The 25,498-nt window shown below is 49.5% G+C and overlaps 1 protein-coding gene across 2 annotated transcripts in view; it reads left to right on the top strand.

Moving 5' to 3' along the window:
• Positions 1-25,498, top strand: part of KCNIP3 (potassium voltage-gated channel interacting protein 3) — an 83,024-nt gene that overhangs the window by 35,178 nt on the left and 22,348 nt on the right. The window contains exon 1 of one of the 2 annotated variants that reach the window (XM_038561398.1): positions 21,916-22,070. The exons of the other annotated variant lie outside the window; for it this stretch is intronic. Coding sequence (XP_038417326.1) covers positions 21,968-22,070 — 103 coding nt within the window. The 5' untranslated portion in view covers positions 21,916-21,967. Of the gene's footprint in view, positions 1-21,915; positions 22,071-25,498 lie in introns of those variants that run through there. 2 annotated transcript variants of the gene reach the window in all.

Raw genomic sequence — 25,498 nt, 5'->3', positions numbered from 1 at the left:
GCTGTATCTGATTCCGCAGCCCATGCGCTTGGGGAGCCTCTGCATGGGGGACACCAGGAGGAGCTCGAAGCTGCAGCCCTGGGTGGGCCTGCGGGGGCCGCCGGGCAGGGACCCCTGTGTTAAGTGCGTGGCTGGCGCACACATTCACAGTTAAGCCGAGTAAATATTTACAGCCATTATGGCAATTGATTGCCTTCGATCCTGTGTGCTGCTGTGAGAGAGGCCTGCTTACTCATGCTTTCTTAAAAACAGCCTCTTCTCTCACACGTCTTTAATAATTCAGCTCCTAATTGTCTCCAAACGCAAACCTGAAAATGCTAACTCAGGGCCTTTGTCCCTGGGCTGCTCCATCTCCCGTCCTCCTTGCTGGGGGTTGGGGGGACTCACCCCTTTTCTGCGGCAGACCCAGGCCTCCAGGCCCCGCCTGCGACCGCTTCCGGGAGGGGCTCAGCCTGCTGGCTGCCAGTGTGCCCCACCTCTGGCTGTTGGCAGCAGCCCTGAGGAAGAGAGCCTTGGAGTAACTGAGTTGCAGGGCTGAGTGGGGAGGAGTCAGGAGCAGGAAGGTGTGGCTGCGGCTCCCCAGGGAGCCCTGCAGTGCTGAAGAGTAAGGGGGGGCAGGAGGGAGGACCTGGGGGCAGCTTGAGGTGACCAGGGAGGCCAACCCTGAAAGGGTCTCACTTGAGACCAGTGCCCTCAAGGGACACACTTGAGGCCAGAAACTGCTCCTGCCCTGGGCTAGGCAGGTGGGTGGCTGGCGTTGCTCCCTGGCACCCCCTGGGGGCCATCTCCATAACGGGGAGTCTGGGAGAGTGGATGGTGTCCCAGACCTGCCCTCCTGGCAGCGTGACTGGGGCTCCTAATAGCACCACTCTGAGCTCTACTTCCCTTCTTCCTCCAGGCCCAATCACGGGAACACAGGGGTTCTAAGAACATTTGCCTAACCTTCCCGCCAAGCAGAACATCTGCCCGCTGAAATCCTCATGGCTGTGAGGGCCAGGTCCGGTGAGGCAGACACCATGGCAGGTGCAGCAAGGAGAGAACCGGTCTGTGATGGCCTGTCCTGGCCCAGTGGCCAACACTGCAGACGGTCTCTGGGCCAGAGCACCAGGACTGTGGCTCTCAGTCCCTGTGAGGTCCCTGGGCTTACGAGGGATCCATATGAACATAGGGGACTCCTCCATCCTCTAGCTCCAGGCCAAGCCAAGACCACCCAGCTGTACATTCATTCATCAAGCTATCAAGCTTTTTGGCCAGGTGCTGTCCTGGGCCCTGGGGAAGTAGAAGGGATCTAAGATCAAAATCTCTCTAGTTTATAGGCTATAAAATGAGGCTGATATATAAATTATATATTTGAAAGTAATAGGGCTCCAGAAATTACACAGAACAAGGAAAAGGGGCAGAGGGCTCAGGGAAGGGCTTGGAGGGAATGTGTGACATTTGAACAGAGATGTGAAGCGGGGAGAGAAGAGCCTAAGGGAAAGCTTTTCAGGTGGAGGGACGGCATAGGCCAAAGCCAGAGGTGGGGGCGAGTGAACATGTCTGGAGAACCGGGAGATGGTCAGAGAGGTCACGGGTCAGGGCAGAGTAGAGAGGATCTGTGTGAAGCCCAATGTGGGAAGCTTTAGCTGTTGGTGGGAGTAAGGCAGAGCCCAGGGATTTGAGCAGAGCAGTGTAGGGAGCCCGGGAGCCACCTCCAGCTCTGAGCCAACCCTCCTGCTGCCACTGTGGGAGGGTGGCGGTGTGCTTGTGGCAATCAGGCACACAGGCTGGGGCAAGGTGCAGGTGATGGAGGTGATGAGAAGGAGGCTGGTCCTGAAGGCATTTGAGGGTGGAGCTGAAAGGATTTGCCAACAGATAAGTGGTAGGGTGTAAGAGAAAGAGAGGAGGTTAAAGATAATGGTGAGGTCAAGATATTTGTCCTGAGCATCTGGAGATCTAAGCAATTGTTCAGGGTGGTGGGAAACGGAGGAGCAGGCCTGGCGTGGGATGGGGGAGGTGGAGTGCTGGAGGTGGTTCCTCAGCTGTAGCTCATTAAGTTTGAGACATCTAAGGACATTCTAGTAGAAGTGTTGAGGCAGTTGGCAGTTGGGACACGGGATACTTGGGGACTGGAGAGAGAAAGTTGAGAATACACGGGATTTTTTTTAAGATTTTATTTATTTATTTATGAGAGACACACAGAGAGAGGGGCAGAGACATAGGCAGAGGGAGAAGCAGGCTCCCTGCAGGGAGAGACTGATGTGGGACTCGATCCCGGAACTCCAGGATCACGCCCTGAGCGAGGGCAGATGCTCAACCACTGAGCCACCCAGGCATCCCCATACATAGGGTTTAAAGCCAGGTACACACACGGAAAGGTCTCTGGCTCCTATGCCCATCCCCTGACATCTGCAGAAGGTTTCTGTTGTTTATTCTATTCAAAAAAAGCACTTATCCATGTTCTGGAAAGTGACTTTCATCTTGTTCTAACCATTGGTTGTGATGAGGGCCCCCAGGTTTTCATGCTTCTTGATCTCTATGTGGGCCCTTGGCACTTCTAGGCCTAGCATAGCAGGAGTACCCACTGGCCAGGGCAGGCACTTGGCCCATCTGGGCCAATGAGAACCCTTTCCAGATCCTTTGACAGTGAATGGCCCTTTGTCTGGAGCAGAGATACAGTGACACAGTGGCATGGCAGTTTCTAGTATCCAAGAATAGAGCCATGTGGAAGAAGCCATTTGGGTGTGAGAGGTGGAGAACAGTCTGAACCCACATTTCTGGTCATTCTTGTCCTTTTTCTCTTCCTGTGGTTTGGTTTAAGAGTAAATAAATCCCTTTGCCTGAGCCAATTTGATCAAGGGAGCCCTAATCTCAGCCATCAGATGGAGAGAAGAGGCAGGGACAAGAGCGCCTGGGGAGGTTCAGAACACAAGGGCAACACAGATTCTCCTAAGCCCTGGGAAGACTGACTACCCCCAACCAGGCCTACGAGGAGCACAGGACACACAGGTAACCGGTTTCAGAGGCCAGGGCCACATGCAGTGCTGATTGAGGTCAGTACTGACAGATCAGTACTGGTGATCTGATACTACTGAGTGCATCGTTTAAATAGATATACAAGGCCTGTATGGGTTCACCTGGATTCCCGACAGAGGTCTGACTATTGGTTTCCTTGATTGTTGATTCCTCCACTAAGAAACTTAGGGAAACAATGAATATATGGGTGAGGTTCATGCACAGCCAAGTTGGGTGGTTTTGGGGTTTGTGGTTCAGGGCCTCCTCCCCATCCTTTCCTTGTATTCTGGGTACAGCCTCCACGAGGGCCCTTGTTTGGGACCCAGTAAAGCATCCCTACCAAAGGATAAACCAAATGGCACACAACTGTGGAGCAGGATCCAGTGGGCATCTCTGCTTGGGAGCTTAGCGGGTATCACCTTCACACTTCCTCATTGCATACATCCTGGGAAAGGAGGTGGTTAGGAGGATTGAGAGCCTGCAGGTACTTTACTTACATTAGGTAAGGGAGATCAGGCCAAGTGACCACAGTACACACTTGCTTCCAGTTCTCCCTGGGGGGACAGAAAAGATAACCAGAAAAGAATGAAGAGGGGTACCTTTGGTGAGCCAGAAATTGTGAGGAATCCCCAAAAAGGCAGAAAGCAGATGAGATCACACCAAAGAGGGAAGCCAGGGAAAACATAGTGCAAAGGTGTGTCGAAAATGCCATGGCTTTCAGACTTGGGTAGGTGGCGACAGAGGGCAGAAGGGGTGCAGAAGTAGGATCATCCGGGGAAGAAACCCCCTCTCCGCTCCACCAATCCCTTGTCTTTGCACAAGGGAGCCTACCCCGGATCAGAGCTAAGTTTGGGCATGTGGACTCATGTGGCATGAGCAGTGCCCAGGGTGCCTGGCAATGTTCAGGGAGCACGGAGAGCCTAGTCCCAGAAGACGAGCCACAGGTACACCCTATGCATCAGCCACCCCACCCTGCCTCACCCTCCCTCCAGGGATAGAGCCACATGTACTTTACACGCAGACCCTTGGACCAGTGCCTGAGAGCCACCCAACATTTGAGGAAAACCAACACCATCAAAGAGAGGCATTAAGCTCAGAGAAATGAAGAAGCAACACCCAAATCAACAAGAGTTATACTAAGACAAACAAAAGCAAAAGAACAGAATAAGGATCATAAATGCCCTCAGAGATCCAAGAGAATATTATATATGTACAAGAGAATTACAATCTTGGAAGGAAAGCGGATTGCTGAAATATGGGAATGTGTCCTGGATGGGTGAATAGCAGAATGGTTGCCCTAAAAAACAAATTAATGAGCTTGACTCTGTAGCCTAGAATTTCCACCAAGTTATATTTACTGAAAGAGAAAAAGATGAAAATATGACAAAGAATTGAGTCATGGGGCAGTTCTCGCAGTTTCAATTTGCAACTAAGAGGAATAAACAGGGATGGAGAGAACAGAGAGGAGGAAATACCTGTTCAGAGAAACTATGGGAGTCATTTCATTACTCTTCCAGCAATGCAGTGAGGGACCCCGGGGAGATGAAGTGATTTCTCTGGGGCCCCACAGCTATCCAGAGGATCCACTCCTGGTTCAGCCTCCCCACTCCCCACTGAGCTGGGGGCCACACTAAAAGAGACGTGCTGGCTGTCCTGAGAGCTGACATGGTAGGATAGTGTTTCTCCAAGTGGGGTCCGTGGGATAGTAGCATATGGCACGTGATCAGGGAGCCTGTGGTCAAATACATTTGAGAAGTACTAGTCAGATGAGAGTAAACAAATTTTGTTTTTGTGACCTTTGGGAAGACTTTTGGCCTCGACTTTCCTATCTGTTCAGTGGGACTCATAATTACATCCCCGGCTGTCTTCCAGGTTTTTTTTTTTTAAGATAGATTTATTTATTTATTTATTTATTTATTTATTTATTTATTTATGTATGAGAGAGAGAGGCAGAGACACAGGCAGAGGGAGAAGCAGGCTCCATGCCAGGAGCCCGAGGTGGGACTCGATCCCGGGACTACAGGATTGCACCCTGGGCCAAAGGCAGGCGCTAAACCTCTGAGCCACCCAGGGATCCCCTGTCTTCTAGGTTTTAAGGCTCAAAAGAAACAATGCGTGTGACATTGCATGTACGATTGTACAAATATGAACTATCCTGCCTTGTGTGAGTCCCGTCCCTAAGCCCTCTTGTGCTTCAGCCTGTGATGCGCAGCTGTACAGACTCAGCTTCTCAAACATCATTTGAAAATTTGCTCCCCAGAGTCTATTCTTTTGGTAAAAAGGCTTGTGGTGAGAGGAGACAAGGGTGTTCACTGCAGGGCATGTGTGTCTGGGCCTTGAGCCCTGGCCCTCAGGTAAAGCAGGACAGCTGGAATCCATCTGCCACCATGTCAGCAGGAGTGGGGCTGTGTGTGTGCCTCCCACCCCTCAGGCTGCTGCCCTGTGTCTTCTAGATACTTAAATCTGGGGGGATGAGGGCTGAAGAAGGAGACTTGACCAAGGAGTTGAGAGGCCTGGGCTCTTGTCCCCACTATGCTACTGTGTGACTTCACAGCCCCCTGCTGGGTCTTACTTGTCTCATCTGTGAAATGGGAGGAAATCACTGCAGCCTCTCCTACCCCTAACCTGGTCATGCAGCAGCTAGAGAGGTCATTATAAGGAAGAAGGCAGGGCAGGGACAGCAGAGGAGGGAACAAATGCCTCATTGCCCTCGAGATAAAGCCCTTTCTGAACCCTTACCTTGACCCTTGACTTCCTGGCCTCTGGCTGGCCCTGCCTCTGTCCCCTGATCCTATGGCCTCTTATACCAGCTTGCAATCTGACCCACCCGCACCCTCCCAACCTTGACCTGCTCACTCCAGGTCACACTCTCCTGCCCTGGAGCTACATGGTCAAATCCTCTTCACATTCCTCTTTGCCTTCAGACCTGGGCTTGGAAGTGTTCCAGCTCCTCTGGGAAATCTGACCTGGGCCTTGGGTTGAGATGGAGATCTTCGCAATATGTCTTCCACCACCGTCTTTGGCCTGCCCCATTATAATTATCTCACAATCTGTCTCCCCCTCTAGAATGTATGCTCCTTGAAGCCAGCAGCCAAGTGTGACATGTTTAATGCTGTATGTCTGGGCATAGAATAGACAGTAAAATATTTGTTGAATGAGTAAATGCAAGAATGAGCCTGGTCTCCTTCTAACTCTGAAATCCTATGTCTCTCTGGATTGAAGGGAGTTTCTTTTTATTTTTTTTCTTTAGATTTTATTTATTTATTCATGAGAGACACACACAGAGAGAGAGGCAGAGACACAGGCAGAGGAAGAAGTAGGCTCCATGCAGGGAGCCCCACATGGGACTTGATCCCCGGTCTCCAGGATCACGCCCTGAGCTGAAGGTGGCGCTAAACCACTGAGCCACTGGGGGTGCCCTGAAAGGAGTTTCAAAAACCACTTTTCCTCCTCTGGGCCTAGCAAACAGACTTCTCTGGTTCCTGATCCCTCTTGCACAATGGCCTTGCAAGCCATGTGAGAAGGGAGATGTTGGACTGTTGCTGAGGACCTTCTTGGAGCATGTGCTCAGGTTAGAACCCTATGCTTCTGGAGAGTACTAGGAGGGGCAAGTCCTGCAGCTCCGTTGTTACAGTCATGAGTGGGGATAGTAACAGAGGTGTGAAAATGAGACAATGTTATGCACGTGAGTGTCTAGGAGAGTGCCTGGCATATATTAAGTGCTCAGTATATGAAGCTGCTACTATTCTTATTCCCCAATTCCCTCACTTCACTGAGCTCAGGGAGAAGTATGGATTGGCTGACTTCCCAGCTTGAGGGAGGAGGCAAGGGTGGATCTCAGATCTGGGATTTTCAGCTCCCAGCCCAGGGTTCTGGCTTCTCCACTGCTGCTTCCCATCTCAGACCCCAAGGTTTTGGTTCCAAGCCATTCGTCTGCATCGAGCTGATGCAGGGCATCTGGAATCAGCACACCTCCCTGAGCTGCCAGAGGCCACTACAAGAGCTGAGAACCAACACCAAGCATCCCGGATGGAAATTCCCCAAGACACCCTTGGGCCCTCGGCTTGAGAACAAAGAAATGCTTATGTCCAGACTTCTTCTCAGATCAGCAGCAAGGATATGACTTCAGAGCACTTAGCATCAGTGTCATAAAACATGAGGATTGATGACCCCGTGTGACTGGGGTGAATGCCAGGGAGAACAACCAGACTCGGAGTTGGCCAACAATGCTTCCTGTGTATATTTGGTGCACAGGGTCCCGGCCTAGATTCAGCAGAGCATTAAAATGACATGATGCTAATTAACATGGGCATGGAGCCCCTGTCATGTGCATGGGTACACCTGATTCTCACGACAATATGATGGGGTGGGCCAGGGGCTAAGGAATGTTTATCCACCTTTGGAGATGAGGAAACCAAGGTCCAGGGAGGTGAGAAGCAATATAGGTTAGGTGATACAGCCTTTGATCTCCTGATTACCTGATTCTCTTGCCAACACAGAGAGGTGGGAAAGCCAAGTTCAGCCAAGAAAAATTCATTTGCCCAAAGAAACATGGTTGACATTGTATAAACTATAAGTGTCTACAGTGAAGTTGCTTAGAAGAACTATACATGGCCTTAACCAGTCCAATCATCCTGAGACTGGTTGGTTCATCTGGCCTGGACCTGTAGGCTAAGAAAAGACATAGGAAGAGACTATAATTCCTCCAAATGATAAAGGGAATAGGAATCTTCTATCACAAGGATGTAAGGAGTGGCATAAGGGGCTCTGAAGACAAGGCGCCCTCAATTGCCTCTTTCCAAAACCTGTTCACTATTGCTAGACTCTTGTGAATCCTTGGGACAGTAGATGGAGATTTGGATATGCCTTGTGTGCAGATAGAGGAATGAAGAGAGATCCTCTCTTCCTGGCCAATGTGTAATCAAACATGGTCATTGGGTAATTGAAAGAGTTTTCCTAAGTAGGCAGTGAAGAGTCTACTATTTCGTAGTGACAGTTGGAGACATGTCCACATGCCAAGCAGCTCAGTTCTCTCATGCCTTCTAAGTCTTTCTAGACCATGTGGACCATAGGAAGAAGAACTGCTCAATTAAGGAATATGAAGTTCCTTTCTTTCCAGAGACCACTGGCCTGATTCTGGGGATTCTCAAGATGCTGAGAGATCCCATGATGCCTGTGAAGGGCAAAAGCTTATTCCCAGAGGCTGATTCTGACATGGTAAACTCCATCTCTATAGCTAGTGGAATGTGTCTACTGATGACAAAATCTCTCAGTTTTTGTGTAACTCAGAGTATCTTGACTTGCCCTTCATTTTTGAAAGACATTTTTACTGGGTATTGAATTATAGGTTGACCAGTTATTTCTCTTTGAGCACTTTCAAAAAATGTTACTCCACTGTATTCTGGCTTCTATGGTTTTTGTCACGAAGTCTACCATCATTTGTATTATGTCCCTGAATGTCTTTTTTTTCTCTAGATGCCTTTGAGATTTTTTCTCTACCTTTAGTGTTCAGCTGTTTGACTATTATATGCCTAGCTGTGGTTTTCTTTGTATTTATCCTACTTTGGTTTTTTTTTTTTGAGCTTATTGAAAACACAATTTGATATCTTTCTTTAATTTTGGGAATTTTTCTGCCATTGCTTCTTCAAATTCTGATTCTGTCTCTTGCTCTCTCTCTGCTTCTTCTGGGACTCCAATTACACATTTGTTGGGCTTATTTACTTTGTCCCACATCTTCCTTATATTCTTTTCTGTTTTTTTTTTTTTTCTCTGACATTCATTTATAGTCCATTGACACTTACTGTAATTATTGATGTGGTTGGATTTTCATCGGCCATTTGCTACTTGTTTTCTATTTGTCTCTTTTTTATTCTCTGTTCTTCCTTTACTGCCATCTGTACTGTGAAACATATATTTTTAGTGTATCATTTTAATTCCTCTGTTGGTTTTTAACACTGAATTATTTCTACTTCCTCGCTTAGTGGATCTTTTGGGGATTACGATATGATTTTAATTTATAACAGTTTACTTCAGAATAATATTAACTTAATTCCAGTAAAATATAAAAGCATTCCTTCAATATATTTTCTTTTTTCTCTCCTCCCATATGCTATTAACATCACATATATCACATTCATATATGTTATAAGCCAAAGCATACAGTGTTATAAGTATTGGTTTGTGCAAACATATCTTTTAAAGATATTAAGAGTAAAAACAAGATAAAGTTATATCTACTCAGTCTTTTTTTCTTTTTTATTTTTAATTTTTATTTATTTATGATAGTCACAGAGAGAGAAAGAGAGAGAGGCAGAGACATAGGCAGAGGGAGAAGCAGGCTCCATGCACCGGAAGCCGGATGTGGGATTCGATCCCGGGTCTCCAGGATCGCGCCCTGGGCCAAAGGCAGGCGCCAAACCGCTGCGCCACCCAGGGATCCCTCAGTCTTTTTTTCTTAAAAGATTTTATGGATGTATTTATTTATTTATTTATTTATTTATTTAACAAAGAGAGCACCAGCAGTGGGAGCAGTAAGCAGAGGAAGAGAGAGAAGCAGGCTCCCTGTGGAGCAGGGAGCCCAATATGGAGCTCAATCCCAGCACCCTGGCATCATGACCTGAGCCAAAGAGAGATGCCCAACTAACTGACCCCCCCCCCCAGGTACCCCTTCTTAAAATACTTTATTTATTTGCAAGGGGAGAAGAAGAGGAGGATGAAGAGGGACACACAGACTCTTCACTGAGTGCAGAGCCCAATGGGGGGCTCAAAATTAAGAGTTGGGGGATCCCTGGGTGGTGCAGCGGTTTGGCGCCTGCCTTTGGCCCAGGGCGCGATCCTGGAGACCCGGGATCGAATCCCACATCGGGCTCCCTGCATGGAGCCTGCTTCTCCCTCTGCCTATGTCTCTGCCTCTCTCTCTCTTTCTCTGTGTGACTATCATAAATAAATAAAATCTTTAAAAATAAATAAATAAAAAAAATTTAAAAAAAATTAAGAGTTGGACACTCAACCAACAGAGCCAATAGGTGCTCCTTTACTCACTCTTTTACATTTATTCACAGAATATAAGTTGCTGGCACCCTTCATTCCCCACCCCACCCCGTGGATTTGAATTACTTTCTTTCAGCCTCAGGGACTTCCTTAAGTATTTTATTATTTTTTTTTTATTTTTTTAAGATTTTATTTATTTATTCATGAGAGAGAGAGAGAGAGAGAGAGAGGCAGAGACACAGGCAGGGGGAGAAGCAGGCTCCATGCTGGGAGCCCGATGTGGGACTCGATCCCAGGACTCCAGGATCATGCCCTGGGCCAAAGGCAGGGACTAAACCACTGAGCCACCCAGGGATCCCTTAAGTATTTTTTTTTAAGATTTTATTTATTTATTCATGAGAGACACACACACAGAGAGAGAGAGAGAGAGAGAGAGAGAGAGAGAGGCAGAGACACAGGCAGAGGGAGAAGCAGGTTCCCTGCAGGAAGCCCAATTCAAAACTCAATCCCAGGACCCTGGGATCACAACCTGAGCTGAAGACAGATGCTCAACCACTGAGCCCCCCAGGTGTACCCCTTTAGTATTTCTTATAAGGCAAGTCTGCTAGCAATGCACTCTGTCTTTGTCTGGGAATGTCTTTATTTTGTCTTCATTTTTGAAGGATGGTTTTAGCTAGATGAAGAATTTTTGGTTGATAGTTTTTTTTTTTCTTTCAGCTCCTTGAGTATGTCATTCTACTGCTTTCCAGCTATTTCCATTATTTCTAATGAGAAGACAGCTCTTAATCATATTTTTCCCAGTATGTGATGTGTCATTTTTCTCTTGCTGCTTTCAAGATTTTCTCTTTGTCTTTGTATTTCAACTGTTTGATTGTGAAGTATATAGGTAGTGATATCTTCATGTTTATCACATTTGGAGTTTTTTGAGCTTCTTGTATATGGAGATTTATGTTTTCCATCAAATTTGGGAATTTTTGGCTATTATTTATTCACAGGTTTTCTTTGCTTCTCTTTCACTCTCTTCTTTTCTTCCAGGACTCTCAATCACATTTATGTTGGTATATTTAATATTGGCCTACAGGTATCTTAGAATCATTTCATTTTTCTTCAATGTTTTTCTCTTTGTTCTTCAGATTAGATAATTTCTATTGATCTATCTTCAAGTTTACTGATTCTTTTTTTCTGCTAGCTCATATCTGCTATTGAGTCCCTCTAATGAATTTTTAAATTTCAGTTATTTCACTTCTCATCTCCAGAATTTCCATTCATTTCTTTTATATTTTCTGCCACTATATTGAGATTCTTCATTCACTATGTCATTGATCACACTTTAAGTCTTTAAATATGGTTCTTTAGTTCTTTGAATATATTTACGATAGTTGCTCTGAAGTTTTTCACTGCTAAATCCAACATCTCACCATACTCAGAGACAGTTTCTACTGACTATTTCTGAAACATGAGTCACATTTTCTTGTTTCTTGGCATGTCTTGCAATTTTTATTTAACACTGGGTCAGGCATATGTGCAGCTTCATGTGGTAGATGGTGTCTGCTTCCTCTGCAGGTCACCTGTGTTGTTAGGGTTGGAGGCAGTGAGAGACAGATGTGGGTTCCAGCTTGTTTTCACTTTTTCTCACTTCATATCCATCCTTTTCCCCTCTATTCTGATCCTGCTGACCTCCAGCAACTTCGGGCATATATAGAGACAACAGCCTTCCATGGACTTCTTACCCAGCACCCCCAATTGCATAAGGTCTTGTTCTTATTATAAAGCCTCTATTCCTTATCACTCTATGTTCTATATCTATATTCTGGATCAGTCATAGTGGTTTTGCTTCCATGATCAACCCTAATGATGCAAATTTCCAATTCTCTGTTGAAATTTAAGCTTCATCTTTTCATTCATTTTGTCCATTTCCTTTTCTATTTTTGAAAACATACTAATTATAGTTATTGTGAAGTCCTTATCTACAAAATCTCAGTCATACCTGTGTTTCTATAAAGTTCATGATCAGCCACTTTTCCTTCTTCTTCACATGTCTCATACTTTTTTATCACATGCTGAATGATATGCTTGTTATGCATGTGAATGGTATGTTGCATGGCTCTGGGTTAGCTTATGTCCCTTGAAAGAGTGTTGAGTTTAGTTTTGGCAGGCAGTTAACCTCCTGGCAAACCACACTCATCCTGTGAAAGATTGCATTTAGGCTTTGCTAAGGTATATCTGTTTTAACTTTTTTCTTATTTATAGAATGTAGCTCTTAAGTCACTGTTGTAATTCTAAAGTATGGCCTTTCTCGGACCTAAACAGAAAGCCTAAGTTGTTCACCAGTGATTTGGCTGAGCTCAGCCTTCAGTATTTCCTCAGGCTTGTATAAATTCCAAAATCTCTGTTTAGCTGTTAGTTCCCTCAGCCACTATTCTCTATAAGCCCTCTTGGAGTCTCTCTCTGCTCATGAACAGCCTAACAATTGACCAAGGGATCCAAGAGATGTTTTCATAGGGGTCTGTTCCTTCTCTGTAGCTCCCTCATTTCCAGAGACTTGCCCTCTCAAATCATGGTTGCCTTAGCAATCCTGAAGTCTGATCTCTATTTCCTCCATCCAGTGTGACCACCATACTAGGAGGTTTTGCTGCCCGGAATTTTGGAAAATGTGCTCAGAAATAAAGAAGAAGTGAATGTGGGGATCATGTAATAGGATTCTCAAGGATCATTGCCCTATGTTAATTGATATCCAGTGCCCACATATAGTTGCTTTACATGTTTTGTCCAGATTTTATAGTTGTTTCCATCGATAAGGCAAATTTGATGCCAGCTACTTCATCATAATTGGAATCTTCCTTTTCTGCTCTCAATAGGGCTGAGAGAGGTAATGTCATTTGTATAGGTAAAACACAGATGTGTTCAAACTCACCTATGTTCTTGCTTATTCTCTGAGTGTCGATAACATGTACAATGAATTCCTTTCTCTGTGATAATAACAGAAGCTTCAGCCCTTACTGAATACCTCAAAAGGGTGAAACAGTGCCTTTTCTAAGTACTTTACATGCAGTAATTTATTTTACACTCATAATCATTCTGTGACATAGGTATTATCATTCTCATTTATAGTTGCAGAAACTGAGTCTTGTTGAAGCTAAGTTACTTGCCCAAGGTCACATGGCTAATAAGTGGAAAGCTAGGGTTTGAACCTAGGCAGTATGTCTTCAAAGTCTGCACTATTAAGCAATATGCTACACAGTCATTTAAAAACAATCTCGAGCAGCCCCAGTAGCTTAGCGGTTTAGCGCCACCGTCAACCTGGGGTGTGATCCTGGAGATCCAGAATCGAGTCCCACATCGGGCTCCCTGTGTGGAGCCTGCTTCTCCCTCTGCCTGTGTCTCTGCCTCTGTGTGTGTGTGTCTCCCATGAATAAATAAATAAAATCTTAAAAAAAAAACAATCTCAATATTTAAAAACTTGTTATAGAGGCACCTGTGTGGCACAGTTGGTTAAGTGTCTCTTGGTTTTGGCTCAGGCCATGATCTCAGGCTCATGGGATCAAGCCCCATGTTGGGCTTCACACTCAGCATGGAGTCTGCTTCAGATTCTTTCTCCCTCTCTCTCTCTGCCCCTCCCATTCATGCTCTCCCTTGCTCTCTCTCTCAAATAAATAAATAAATCTTTGAAAAAGAATTTCTTGTTATAAGTTAAAAGAAAAATCACTGTAGGAGCAGAGCCTTAAAAATTATAGCTTTTCCTCCTAGGCTGCATTTGGAATATGCAGAATCTATTGGCTTCCTTCATTTCTGTCAGTGAAGTTCCCTCCTTTCCAGTTCTTCAGCCTTTACCTAGGTGCAGGCAACCTTCATCTTTCACTCAAGCTCTTCCCTGTCCTCATCATAGGCTTCTCTGCCTACAGGCTTGTTCTTAAAGCAGCAGGGCCAGAGAGGAAAGGCAGGAAGCTAAGCTAAGGAGTGCTGGTGAGGACCGGGGCCAAGAAAACCAACCCAACCATTGGGCTGGAGGATAGAATAACCTGGAGGTGGTGAGGAGAGCAGCAGAACAAAGAGCTGCGTTCCTCAGCTGGGGACTGAACATTTATTTTTTATTTTTTTAAAAAGATTTCATTTATTTATTCACGGGAGACACACAGAGAGGCAGAGATACAGGCAGAGGGAGAAGCAGGCTCCATGCAGGAAGCCCAATGCGGGACTCGATCCTAGGACTCCAGGATCACGCTGTGGGATGAAGGCAGACACTAAACCGCCAAGCCACCCAAGGACCCCCTGGGGACTGAACATTTAGAAGGAAGCTCCCAGTAGCAAGAGTGGCAGCTGGCAACTGGCAAGTAGCAGGCAGACATTAGGCAAGGCAGGGGCCCAAAAGAGTCAGTGGTCAGCACACGAGGTGGATGGGGGGACAGGGGTTGTGGGGCACATCACTCATTTCTCTGTGGTACTGCCTTCAGGATATATTCAAACCCCAGCTTTGCCTCTTATCAGTGGTGAGCACCTCTGATATACACAGTGGTGTATATCTCTCATGCCTCAGTTTCTCCTCAGCTTCATAGAACAGAAAACCTGAGTAATTGTGACTTAAATGAGATCAAGGTTTAGTTTTCTCAAGCAATAACAAATCCAGATGAAGGTAGTTGTTAGGTTTAGTTTGGCAGCTCAAGTCATCATAATTCAGTAAACTGTGTCCTTCTCTCCTGGCTCTAGGTATAGCTATCATAACCCATTCCAGAAAGAAGTGAAGAGAAATAGCCAAAAAAGGGCATATGACACTGAGTCTGTCCCACTCCTTCAAGGTGGTTTCCTAGGAGCCCCACTCAATGACTTCTGCTCATTGGCCCAAACTGTGTCATATGGCCATCTCTAGCCACAAAGGAAGCTGGGAATGTAGTTTTTCAGCAGAGTGCATTGTTGCCCTCAACAAAATTAAGATTGTGTTAGAGAGAAAGAAGGGAAGAATAGATCCTAAGTCTATGCAACCAGAAGTCTCTGCCACAGGGGTAATGGTGTTATTTCCTCCATAATTAGGGTCGACATGAAGATGAAACCAGGTAATTCTTGTAAAGAATCTCTCAGATATCTGGCTCAGTCCATAGCAGGGAATATTCTCAAATTTGAGGAATTTTTCAAATAGCCCACCTAAGAAAGTTCTCCACAAGAAATTGACTGTAGAGTGCTCACCAGGACCACCCACAAAGTGAGGGCACAATAAATATTTGTGGCATTGACTTATCCAAGACCCATCCAAGGAGAGAGCATTCATTGAGTCTGGTGAGACATAGTCTGAAGTAGGGCGTTGGGAAGTGTGCCCTCCTCTGGGACCATAGAGCTTTCCAAGTTTTCTGCTAGTGCAATTTAGGAAGGCCAAGAGTTATTGTGGGTCTTGATTACTCACAGGATTTTGGGGGCCAGACTTCTACCACACTGTAATTCCCTCAAAGACTTGGTCAGTTTCTGGTCCATTTTCTTCTAGTTGGTTCTGTGTTCAGTAACCACTACCAAAGTTCTTTTCTGAATACAGTTCTCCCATAGCTACTTTATTTCTTGGCTTTCTTGTTCTACCTATTTCTGTCTCTCACTTGAGGCCATTTCTGTTTGCCTGAAAATTTGGCTGATAAATCTTAAAGGACCTTTGAAAAATGCTTTCTGCAACAATCTCATTTCTGTTTTTTGGTCCAAAAGTATTTCCTTCCAACATTGTGAAGACTTCAATATCTCATATCTTCCTCTTCCTTTCTACCTCTATTTTCTTTTCTTTTTTTTAAAAAAAGATTTTATTTATTCATTTGAGAAAGAGAGAGAGTGCAAGCATGCGGAGGGAAGGGCGGAGGGAGAAGCAGGCTCCCCACTGAGCAGGGTCTGATCCCAGGACACTAGGATCATGACCTGAGCTGAAGGCAGACGCTTAACTGACTGAGCCACCCAGGCACCCACTCCTCTACCTCTATTTTCAAAATAGCCAGCTCTCACCTCACTTCATTTCTTTCTTTAAGAGATTTTTAAAAGTTTCTTTCTCCCTTAACATCTCCGGGTGAGTGTTCCAGCTTGGTGGACGGTTCTGTTCCATGTGGTCATTCAGGGAGTCAAGTCCCTTCCACCTTGTAGCTTCACCCTCTCCTCCCCTCCCAGACTTGTCATCATCCGCATGGCTGAGGCTGGTCATCGACATGTCTGGGTCCCAGCCAGCAAGAAAAGAGAAGAAAGAATGATAAGGAGACTCACTCACTGACTTAAGGCCTCCATCCCCAGAGCAGCACCCATCCTTTCTACTGTTAAGAACTTAGTCATATGGCCACAACTAATTGCAAAAGGGTCTGAGAAATGCTGTCACCACTGAGCAACCATGTGCCTAGTTAAGGCTTTTTTACTATAGAAGAGAGGCAAATGAATTTTGGTGGAGAGCTAACAGTCTTTTCTACAGTAGTGCTCTCATTCCTCTTGCCAACAAGAGATTTAGGCATGACATGTGAAATAATTCCAGCCACGAAACAGAAGGAAGTGTTCATGAGAAGCTTAATGGGTAAGTCTTCTTCACTATAAAAAAAAAGAGACATAGGAAGAGATGAACCTGTCTTTTCCAGGACACTGTCATGTTAGGATGTGATGTCTAGAACTAGGCATCCATCTTGTGTCATGAGGGGAGCTGGTTGTGGGTAAGGCTGACTCCTATGGTGTCCCCTCCAAGGCGTTTCTGGCTCTGAGGAAGTGGGCATCTATAGGAACAGAGTCCCTCATGCTTGTCTTGGGTTGCTTTCACATCCATTGGCTTGTTGATTCTCACAGCTCATTGTTTGACAGGCAGGTAAATGTCACCAAGCGAACCCACATTATAAGAAGGAAAGGGAAGCTCAGAGAGGTGGTGTGCCTTGGCTAACTCTGCTGGTTAGGGTTAGAACTAGGGATGTGGCCCTGGTTCTCTTGGGCTCCCAGTCTGGTGCTCTTGTTAGTGATACCAAGACAGCCTCTGCTGAAATAATTGGAGGAAAAGCATCATCTGTCATCCCATTAGTTATCTATAAATATGTTGAGGCAGGTGCTACTTATACCTTCAGAAAATTTACAGTCTGGTGGGAGAACAGAAGCAAATAAATGAACACATAAGTAAATAGCTAAACTCACATTTTGAGACCTGCAAAGAGGGAAGGGGACTAGCAGAGACTAATAAAGGCAAACAGGTCAGGGAAGACACTCCGCAGAAGTGACATTTAAGCTGGGACCCAAAGGACAAGTAGGCACTAATTAGCTGGGTGAAAAGGAAGAGGAGGAACAGGAAGAAGAGCCTTCAGGTCTCAGGGAAGAGCATGTGCAGAGATCTGGAGCCTTGGGTCTATTCAGGTAGCTGCAGGTGTGGCTGGGGTCATGTGAACAAGGGAAAGGAGGACCACACTGGTCTAGAGGGGCAAGGCAGGATTGAATTAAAATTGCAGGCTATGGAGCTAGAATATTTGAGTTCAAATCCTGATACTGTGTAGTATAAGCTGTGTGCCCTTAAGCAAAGAATTAGCCACTCTGTGCTTCAATTTCTTCTTCTTGTCAAGTCCCTGCCTTACTGGGAGCTGCGAAAAATGAAGATAAATGGTATTGCACTGCCTGGTACATAGTGAACTCTTAGTAAATGTCAGCTTCTCTTATAGGTCATATTAAGGATTTGGTCTTTGTTCTATGAGTAATGGGGGTTGCATCAATCAAGACCCTTTGGTTGCAAGGAACAGCAGCCCACCTCACATTGGGGTAAGCAACAATAGGGAGACTTACTGGCTCATGTAACTGAAAGATATATAGGTTTAGGTGTGCCATTAGGCACAGCTGGGTCAAGGCATATAACATTGTCAACTGGGCTGGGGCCATTCATATTTTGTTCTGCTTTCTCAAGATATAACTTCATTCTCCAGCCTGCTGGCCCCACATGGTGCCAGGGTGGCCATTCAGCTGCCACAGTAAAAAAGAGTGTCTCTCTCCTGCTTTCCCAGGGCCAGTCATAGAGGTATCTCATTGTCCTGGCTCCTAGCTGGTGAGCTATGGCAGCTGCAGCTACCTGGTGACAGTGGAGCCAAGAGGAATGAGCAAGAGGCACAGTGCCAGGGTTTGTTGGTAGACTGGGCAGGAGTGGGCCAGGAAGATTCCAGGCTAACCCAGGGTTTGGGCCTGAGCAGCTAAGACAAGGAGTGTGAAGGAGGGGCAGGTTTAGGGAAGGTTGATAGTTTAGCTTCGAATGCATTGCATTTGAGGGGCCTTGGGACATCCAAGGGGAAGAGTCCTAGAGGCATTTCTTTGGGATGAGGAACTCTACTCATGGACATTCTTGTCTGGTTCCTATGAATATGAGAAGGAGAGATAAATTGAATAATGACTATTCTGTCCACTAGAATGCTCTAGAACCAAGGGTGGCTTGTTCTCTGCAGGAGCTGAGAAGAGAACTTGCTGAGCTGTTTGCTGGGCATGGGTCCCTCAAACAGTATGTGTGGTCCAGTCTCTCCTTTAAAAGTCAAAAGATCTTTTGACATCCTTGGGCAGCTGGATGGTTAGTAGGCTGGGGCACCCAACTAATGTTGGTCAATCTGACAGGGTGCCACCCCACAGAAGCTGACAGTGCAGTGTGGTGAGAGATGAGAAGCACGAGATGACATGGAAGATGTCTGGGCAGACAGCCAAAACACAATGCAGAATGGCATGGCCCAGGCAGCGGAGGCCATGGCGGTTCTGAGGAGAAGGGGGTTGATGCAGGGCTGGCATAAGCTGGGGAGGCTTCCTGGAGGTGGAACTGGAGTAGTATCAATATTCTAGGCATAGGAAGACCATGACCTCAGGTGTGGGGTGCAAGGCTAGGTTTGGGGTGTGCCCCAGCCTTCCCCAAACAGCTGGAGGTCTAAAAACTTTCTAAACTGGGCCAGGACACCAGGGCCTCCCAGAGCCTTCCAGACATCCTGAGGTCTTCAAGTGAGAGCTCAGGACTCTCCAGCCTTCTACTATCACCTGGGGTGGAGCGAGTGGCTCTCTCCACATCGCCCCTCATCTTTGCCCACTCCTAAGGCAGTCCTCAGCACCCCGCGCTGTGGAGATTTCTCTGGATGTGCCCCTCCCCTAAGGCAGGGAGCTGGCGGGGAGCCCTGTCAACACCCAGAATGCCCCCTGCCACAGGGAGGCACTTGGGGGATATTAGGGAGGGGGCAGGTGGGAAAGGCCTGGCCTGGCCTGGTGCTTCATCGGTGTGGGGAGGATGTATGGGGTCTAGGGGCTTGTTGCCAGCTTCTCTGCCCAGGTCCTGTGGAAGTGGAGAGTGTGATGGGGCCATCAGCCCAGCCTCAGTGGACCTGGTTGGCCCTAGAACTGGCATGCGCCAAGCTAGTGAGTGAGCGGGGGAGTCAGCTTCCCATCCATTAGGCCCATGGCCCAGGCTGCTAATGCCGAGCGGACATTCTGCTCTCATCCCTGGTATCCACTTAGGCATCGTTAATATTTTACACCGCATAGCCAGGGGATCAATGTCTCATTTATAGCTCAGTGTTTATGAGCAGTCATTGAAGCTTTCCCAGGGAAGATGCTCAGGAGCACCAGGGGAAACTGAGGCAGGGAAGGAGGGGTGGACCAGCCTCAGGAAGACCCTCCATATGGCTTCCTTTGCTTGCCCACTTCTCTATCCCCCTATCTATCTCACATCTGGTACCCTGTACATACCCCGCTCCAAGAACACGTCCTAAGGAGCCATCAGAGCCTGTGACACAGGCCAGCCCTTGTCTCACTTGATCCTTTACAAGCCCCTCCCTGGAGAGGCTGGCTTGTCATCCCCATTTTAGGAAACTGGCTTAGAGAGGTTAATGTACTTTTAACCAGACCATTGATTGAGGATTAGTGGCAACTAGCTGGGACCTACAGGCTAGACTTCACTCAGCTGGTAAAGTGTGTAAATTAGAGTACAGGAGGGGTTTGAGCCTTTCTAGACTTAACACACTTTAGCAACTCATGTGCTGCCACAGAGCCATGCTCTCTGGCGATCATTGGCGTCTCTGCTTAGAACTCTTGCTTTGGTCAGTGGAGGCTCACCACATGCCCACTTAAATGCAATTGAAAGCCGTGCATTTACAGTTCTTTAAAAATATCTCCAATAACTCAGACTTTTAACCAGGTGTGTTAAATACTGAGGTGGAACCACACAGGCCAGAAGAAACCCAGCAGCCTCTCTCCCCTCCTCTTCCACTGGAAACCGTGCGGTATGCTGGGCCGCGACTGCTCTGGAACCCAGGAGACCTGGGCTGCAGCCTGCGCCCCTTCCCTAGTCCACCCTCTAGGTCTTGGTTTCCTTAACTGGAAAGTGGGCAAGAGAAAGCCCACCGGGGCGGCCCTTAAGGATTACAAGTAAACATAAAGGCTTGGTTCCTGTATGCCAGCTCCGGAGGGACCCTTGGCCGCACGCTCCGGCTCCCCCCCCCGCCGGGGCACCAAGCTCTGTGCCTGGGGCACAGAACACATTCAGCATTTGTTGAACGAATGACCGAGTGGGCAGCGGAGGCTCATGATGGAAGCTACTAGTGCTCGGGCCCTAGGTCCAAGCAGGCGTGGAGCGGGGCTGGATTTCCCCTCCACGAAGGCAGCGGGAGCGGGAGAACTGGAGAACTTGGCGCTCCAGGGCAGCCCCTGCTTCCCGCCCTCTACGCCCCGGGCGCGGGCGGGGACGCCTGCTGAGAGCCGTGCCCGCCGGAGGGCAGCAGAGAGCCGCGGCTCCTGCCTCGGGTCCGCGAGTTCGCGGACTTGGGAGGGTTCCCGGGCTCCGCCCTGCCACGCCCACTCCTCTCACTTGGCTTTCTCCCTCCTCTCCGCCCCAGCGCCCCCGTCCACAAACGAGTTGGCGCTGCTGGGCACTGCCCGCGCGTTGCACCTGGCATCCCTTTAGCTCTTTCCTACAGCCGGAGAGGCGGGCATGCACCAGCCCCTCCGTGTGGAGGAGGAGTCTGCAAGTCCGTGACTCGACCAAGGTCATGCTGCAGAATCAGGGGTGGAACTCGGTTCCGTAGTGTCTAATGCCAAAGCCCACACTTCTCCAAAAGCCTGGCGCGCACGTGCGTTTCCGGAACTGGATAACTTTGGATACCAACTTTTTTCATTTGCATCGGGGGCCAGACCAGGGCCAAGTTCAGTCTCGAGCGGAGAGCTGGCGGTGCGGGAAGCAGCCCGGGGCGAGAGGGTTTCCCCGATCCCCAAGGCCGGCTCCGCGCTGGCGGGCGGGGCGATGCGCGGGGGGGGGGCGCGGGCTCCGCACCCCTCAGCCCGGAGTCTGCAGCCCCGACTCCTCGCGGCTGAGCGGTGCTGCGGCTCCCCTCCTGTCTGGTCCCCGGCCCCCTCCCCAGCCACTCCGCCCTGCTCCGGTAGGTGGAGGTAACCGCCGGCCGCGCGGCCTCCCGGGGGCGGGCCGGGTGGCGTGGCGGAGCGCCAGGCGCGGTCGGGGGGCTGGGCGGCGCGGGGCGGGGCCACCTCCCTCCGCCCCTTCCCGGGCTGGCGCGGGGGGGCCGCAGGGGACGCCTCCTCGGGTGGTCGCCGCGCCTAGGCCAATGAGCGCGCGGGGAGCCGCGATGGAGGCTGGGGCGGCCGGAGCGCCCGGGACCCCCGCCGCCGCCGCGCCCCCGCGCCCCCGCGCCCGCGGGGCTGGAGAGGGGGCGAAAGAGGCGCGGCGCCCGCGCCGGCCATGGAGGCGTCTCTGGCCCGCGTCGGCCGCCCGAGCTGCGCTCCGCGCCGCCGCCGCCGCGCCTCGAAGTTTGCCGGCTGACTCGGAAAGTTGCGCTCGGGCTCTGCCGCCGCCGCGTCCGCCTCCCGGCCTGCCCAGTCCGCCGCCGCCCTCCGCGGGGCCGCGGCCCCGTCCACACCCGCAGCCCCGCCTGCCGGGGGATGTGAGCCGCGGCCTCCCCCAGAGGCCGGGCGGGCTGCACCGGCCCCGGCGCCTCCCGAGGCTCGCGCGGGCGAGGGGCACGGCCCGGCCGCAGGAGCTCGGGTCGCCATGGGCATCCAGGGCATGGAGCTGTGCGCCATGGCCGTGGTGGTGCTGCTGTTCATCGCCGTCCTCAAGCAGTTCGGCATCCTGGAGCCCATGTCCATGGAAGGTAACGCGTGGCCCCGCGCGCTCCGCCGGGCCCCGGTGCGCAGGGAGGGAGCCGCAGTCGCGCTCCGGGGCACGGGTCCGCGGGTCTGCCCCGGCGGCCCTGCACCCGCCGCCTTGGCCGCCGTCCCCTCGGACTCCCGAGGGCTGGTCCAGGACTAAGCGGACGGAGGCCAGGGGCTCCCAGGGGCTCCCAGGAGCTCCAGAGGGGCCGGAGCTGCGGCGCTTGGGGTGGGCGTGAGCTAGATGCCTGGTGACACCCTGAGCCACCCTAGGCCTGCGGGCCCTGGCCGCCCCGGGTGAGCATAGCCAGCGTGGGCCTCCCGTTGGCGGGAGGTGGCTCAGGGTGAGGATGACTGGAAGGATCTTCATCCCAGGGTGAAGATGGTGGCAAGTGATAAGAGACCTCAGCCACATCATGGGACTGCCCCTTTCGCTTCCACCCGCATCCCTGGGCAAGGCTCAGGCCCACGGGATCAGTAACCAAATCCTCAGGCGCCACATTTCTGTCCCAATAAAATATTAACTGAGGAGACAGACCTGCTCTTAAGTCAGACAGTGGACAGCCTCCCTGGGACCCCTGAGAGGCACCCTGGGAGCTGCTTCCCAACCTTGGATACCTCCCTAAGACTTCTGAGCAGGTTAGGAGGAGGAGCCCCTCTAGGGCACACCCATTCTGAAGGGGACCTTGCCCACTGGGATGGAACTCCCCCTCTACCCAGTTCCCCGGAGGCAGTTGCAGCCCCTACCTCTGTACCGTGCAGACGGGCAGGCCTGTCCTGTGCCTGTTCCCTATGCTCCCTTGCTGTCCTCTCAGGGGAGGATGGGCTTCCTGCCTGCCTCAGCACTCTGCTGACCTTGCCAGGCTCCTGCTCCTGGGACTGAAACCCAGAGGTCTAGGCAGGAGAGGAGGGAAGAACGTGTCCTTGCCTCTGAACTGCCTGGCAGCCCCTCCAACCTGAGGATGTGCCCCAAACCCCTGCCAAGGGCTACCAAGGACAGGAAGGGGCACAGGGCCTGGAAGCAAGGCCCTTCCTCCATTTTGCCTTTGGAACCTAAAGCAGACTCTTTACCTGACGTCCATGACTGTGTGCCCCTAAGAAGCCATCAGGCTCCATCACACCTCTTCTGGATGAGTTCTCCTTCCCAGAGAGAAGAGACATATTCACGGTGGTTCTGAGAGGTGCCACTGTAAGCTTTAAATTTTTTGGAGAGGAAAATTGCCCAAGCGAGGCCTGTGCTTGTCTGGATGCTGACCCTGACTGGGGAATCCAGTACAGGGAATTTGCTCGGGATGAGGTAGAGGGATAAGCATCCTGCACTACTGTGCCCATGAGGACCTATGCCTCCCATAGGGCACTAGTCTGTCCTGTAACCCCTCTCCTTTGCCCATGTGAAGTCTGTGATGGGTGTGAGGAGTGGTTGGTACTCAGGGAAGCCATGGCCCCTAATGGATCTTCCCCATTTCCTGGCCCCTCTCGGGCCACCAAGGGGCTGAGAGCACTCATGGCCTCATTCTACTTGGTACTGCAAAACCTTCCTGAGTGAGGCAGTTCCCTCACAGGGCTGGGCCTATGAAATGTGCTGTTGTGATTTCTAAGGAAAGGGGATTTCTTTACAAAGAAAGAAAATACTTGGCTGGTATGCACAAGACTACAGATGCTGGATTCAACCTGCTAAAAAACCCACTTGGGGCTCTACTGAGTTTCTCTTTGCTGGTGCAGTTGCCCACTTGGGCCCCCTTGGAGTTCTGATGTCTTGATGTAGTGGGAGGAGCGTAGAGCTTCAGTGTCAGCCAGGTCTTAGCTGGGATCCTGTCACTCACACATGCTGGCTGGATAAGCTCCCTTCACCTTTCTGAGCCTCAATTTCATTACCTGTAAAGTGGGCTGTGTGGCAGACTTATAGCACCATTCTTGGCGTATAAGAGCACAAACTTTGTGGACCATTGACATCATGAGTGATTAAAAATGGAGTGATTACTCGTAGTGACAGGACTGATTCATGATCGAAAACATTCTCTCACTCAAATGGGCCTCCTCTCCTGCATCAGAGGGAGGGAGTTATAAGTTCCAGTGTTCCATGTTGATGGGAAGTGGTGTCCTTTAAGTAAGTGCCTGGCAGGCCCATTGGCCAGGCAGCGTCTGAGGGTCAGTGTCTGAGGGAGCCCAGGCCTTGCGGCCCCAGCCTGGTTGGGAGCTGGTACTGAGGGAAGAGAGCTGGTGCCCGGCTCCCCGCAGGCATGCGTGGATTCAGTCGTGTGTCTCCTGTCCTCCCGGAGCCTCCGTAGTTCCCATCTGTGAGCCGCCAGGGTTATGATGCCCCTGGGATTGTTAGGAACTAATGGATCTGGGTTCTAGGCATGCAGCCTTCTAGAAGTACATGCAGAGGCTGAAAGGCCCTCTGTCTGCTTCTGGGTGACTCCGTGGGGCAGTTCCAGCCTGGTTTGGCCACTAGCTTACCAAGTGACTTTGGTGCATTAAACATTCTTAAGCCTTTATTTCCTTATCTGTAGAATGAGGACAAAAGAATATGTTCCACTATCTGCTTCACAGGGGTGTGGTGAACTAAAGCACTGCACAACTTAAAAGCTGAACTCAAGTCTAAGGGACTCACAGGGTGGGTGGGGCATACAGGTACAAAGTGACTCGGGGCTGATAACCCTTGGTGCTTGTCTGCAAGCCCTGACACCAGACCTTTTTGTCTACATTTGTGCCCAAGGCTTGACTTTGGTCACTGCCTCTTATCTCAGTTCACATTTCCTAAGTTCTAGACGAGTAGCTCTCAACTGAGGGCAATTTTGCTCTCTAGTGGAAATTTGGTAACATCTGAAGACATTTTTGATCATCACAACTGGGGAGAGGGTACTATGGGCATCTAGCAGGTAGAGGCCAGCAATGCTGCTAAACATCCCACAATGAACAGGATGGCCCCTACAAGAAAGAATGATTAGGCCCCAATGTCAATAGGGAGGTTGAGAAACCTTGTTCTGGAAGGAGCACTGGGAGCTAGGTGGCCAGGAGCTAGGACAGCTGCTTCTCAGCCCTGACTTACTCACTGACATGCTGTCATTAACTTAGACAAGTCACTTTTCTTACCTGAGCTCTGTTTGCTCATCTGTAATGGGGTGTTGGAGGGGAGGTACCATCTCGCCTGGGAACAATCCCTGACCCTCCTGGCTCCCTGCCCCTGTGACTTGTGTTAGGTGATGCTCTTCTGAGATTTTCTGTGTCCACATCCTCACCCCACCTGGGCTTTCTGAGGGGGTCAGTGACTTGTGTGTATACACTTGTGACCCTAGAGTGTGCCTATCACTCCCTGGTAAACAGCGGGTATTGAGTAAGTGTAAATTATATGCCATCACCAGCATACATTCTCTGGGCACCCTTTGTGTGCCAGGCTGTATGAGACCCCATCAGGAGCACAAGTAAT

Source organism: Canis lupus, chromosome 17 (genome assembly GCF_011100685.1).
Source record: "Canis lupus familiaris isolate Mischka breed German Shepherd chromosome 17, alternate assembly UU_Cfam_GSD_1.0, whole genome shotgun sequence".
In the NCBI taxonomy this organism is placed as follows: domain Eukaryota; kingdom Metazoa; phylum Chordata; class Mammalia; order Carnivora; family Canidae; genus Canis; species Canis lupus.
Note: the sequence above shows the minus strand (reverse complement) of the source record. Positions and strands in the feature narration are given on the sequence as shown.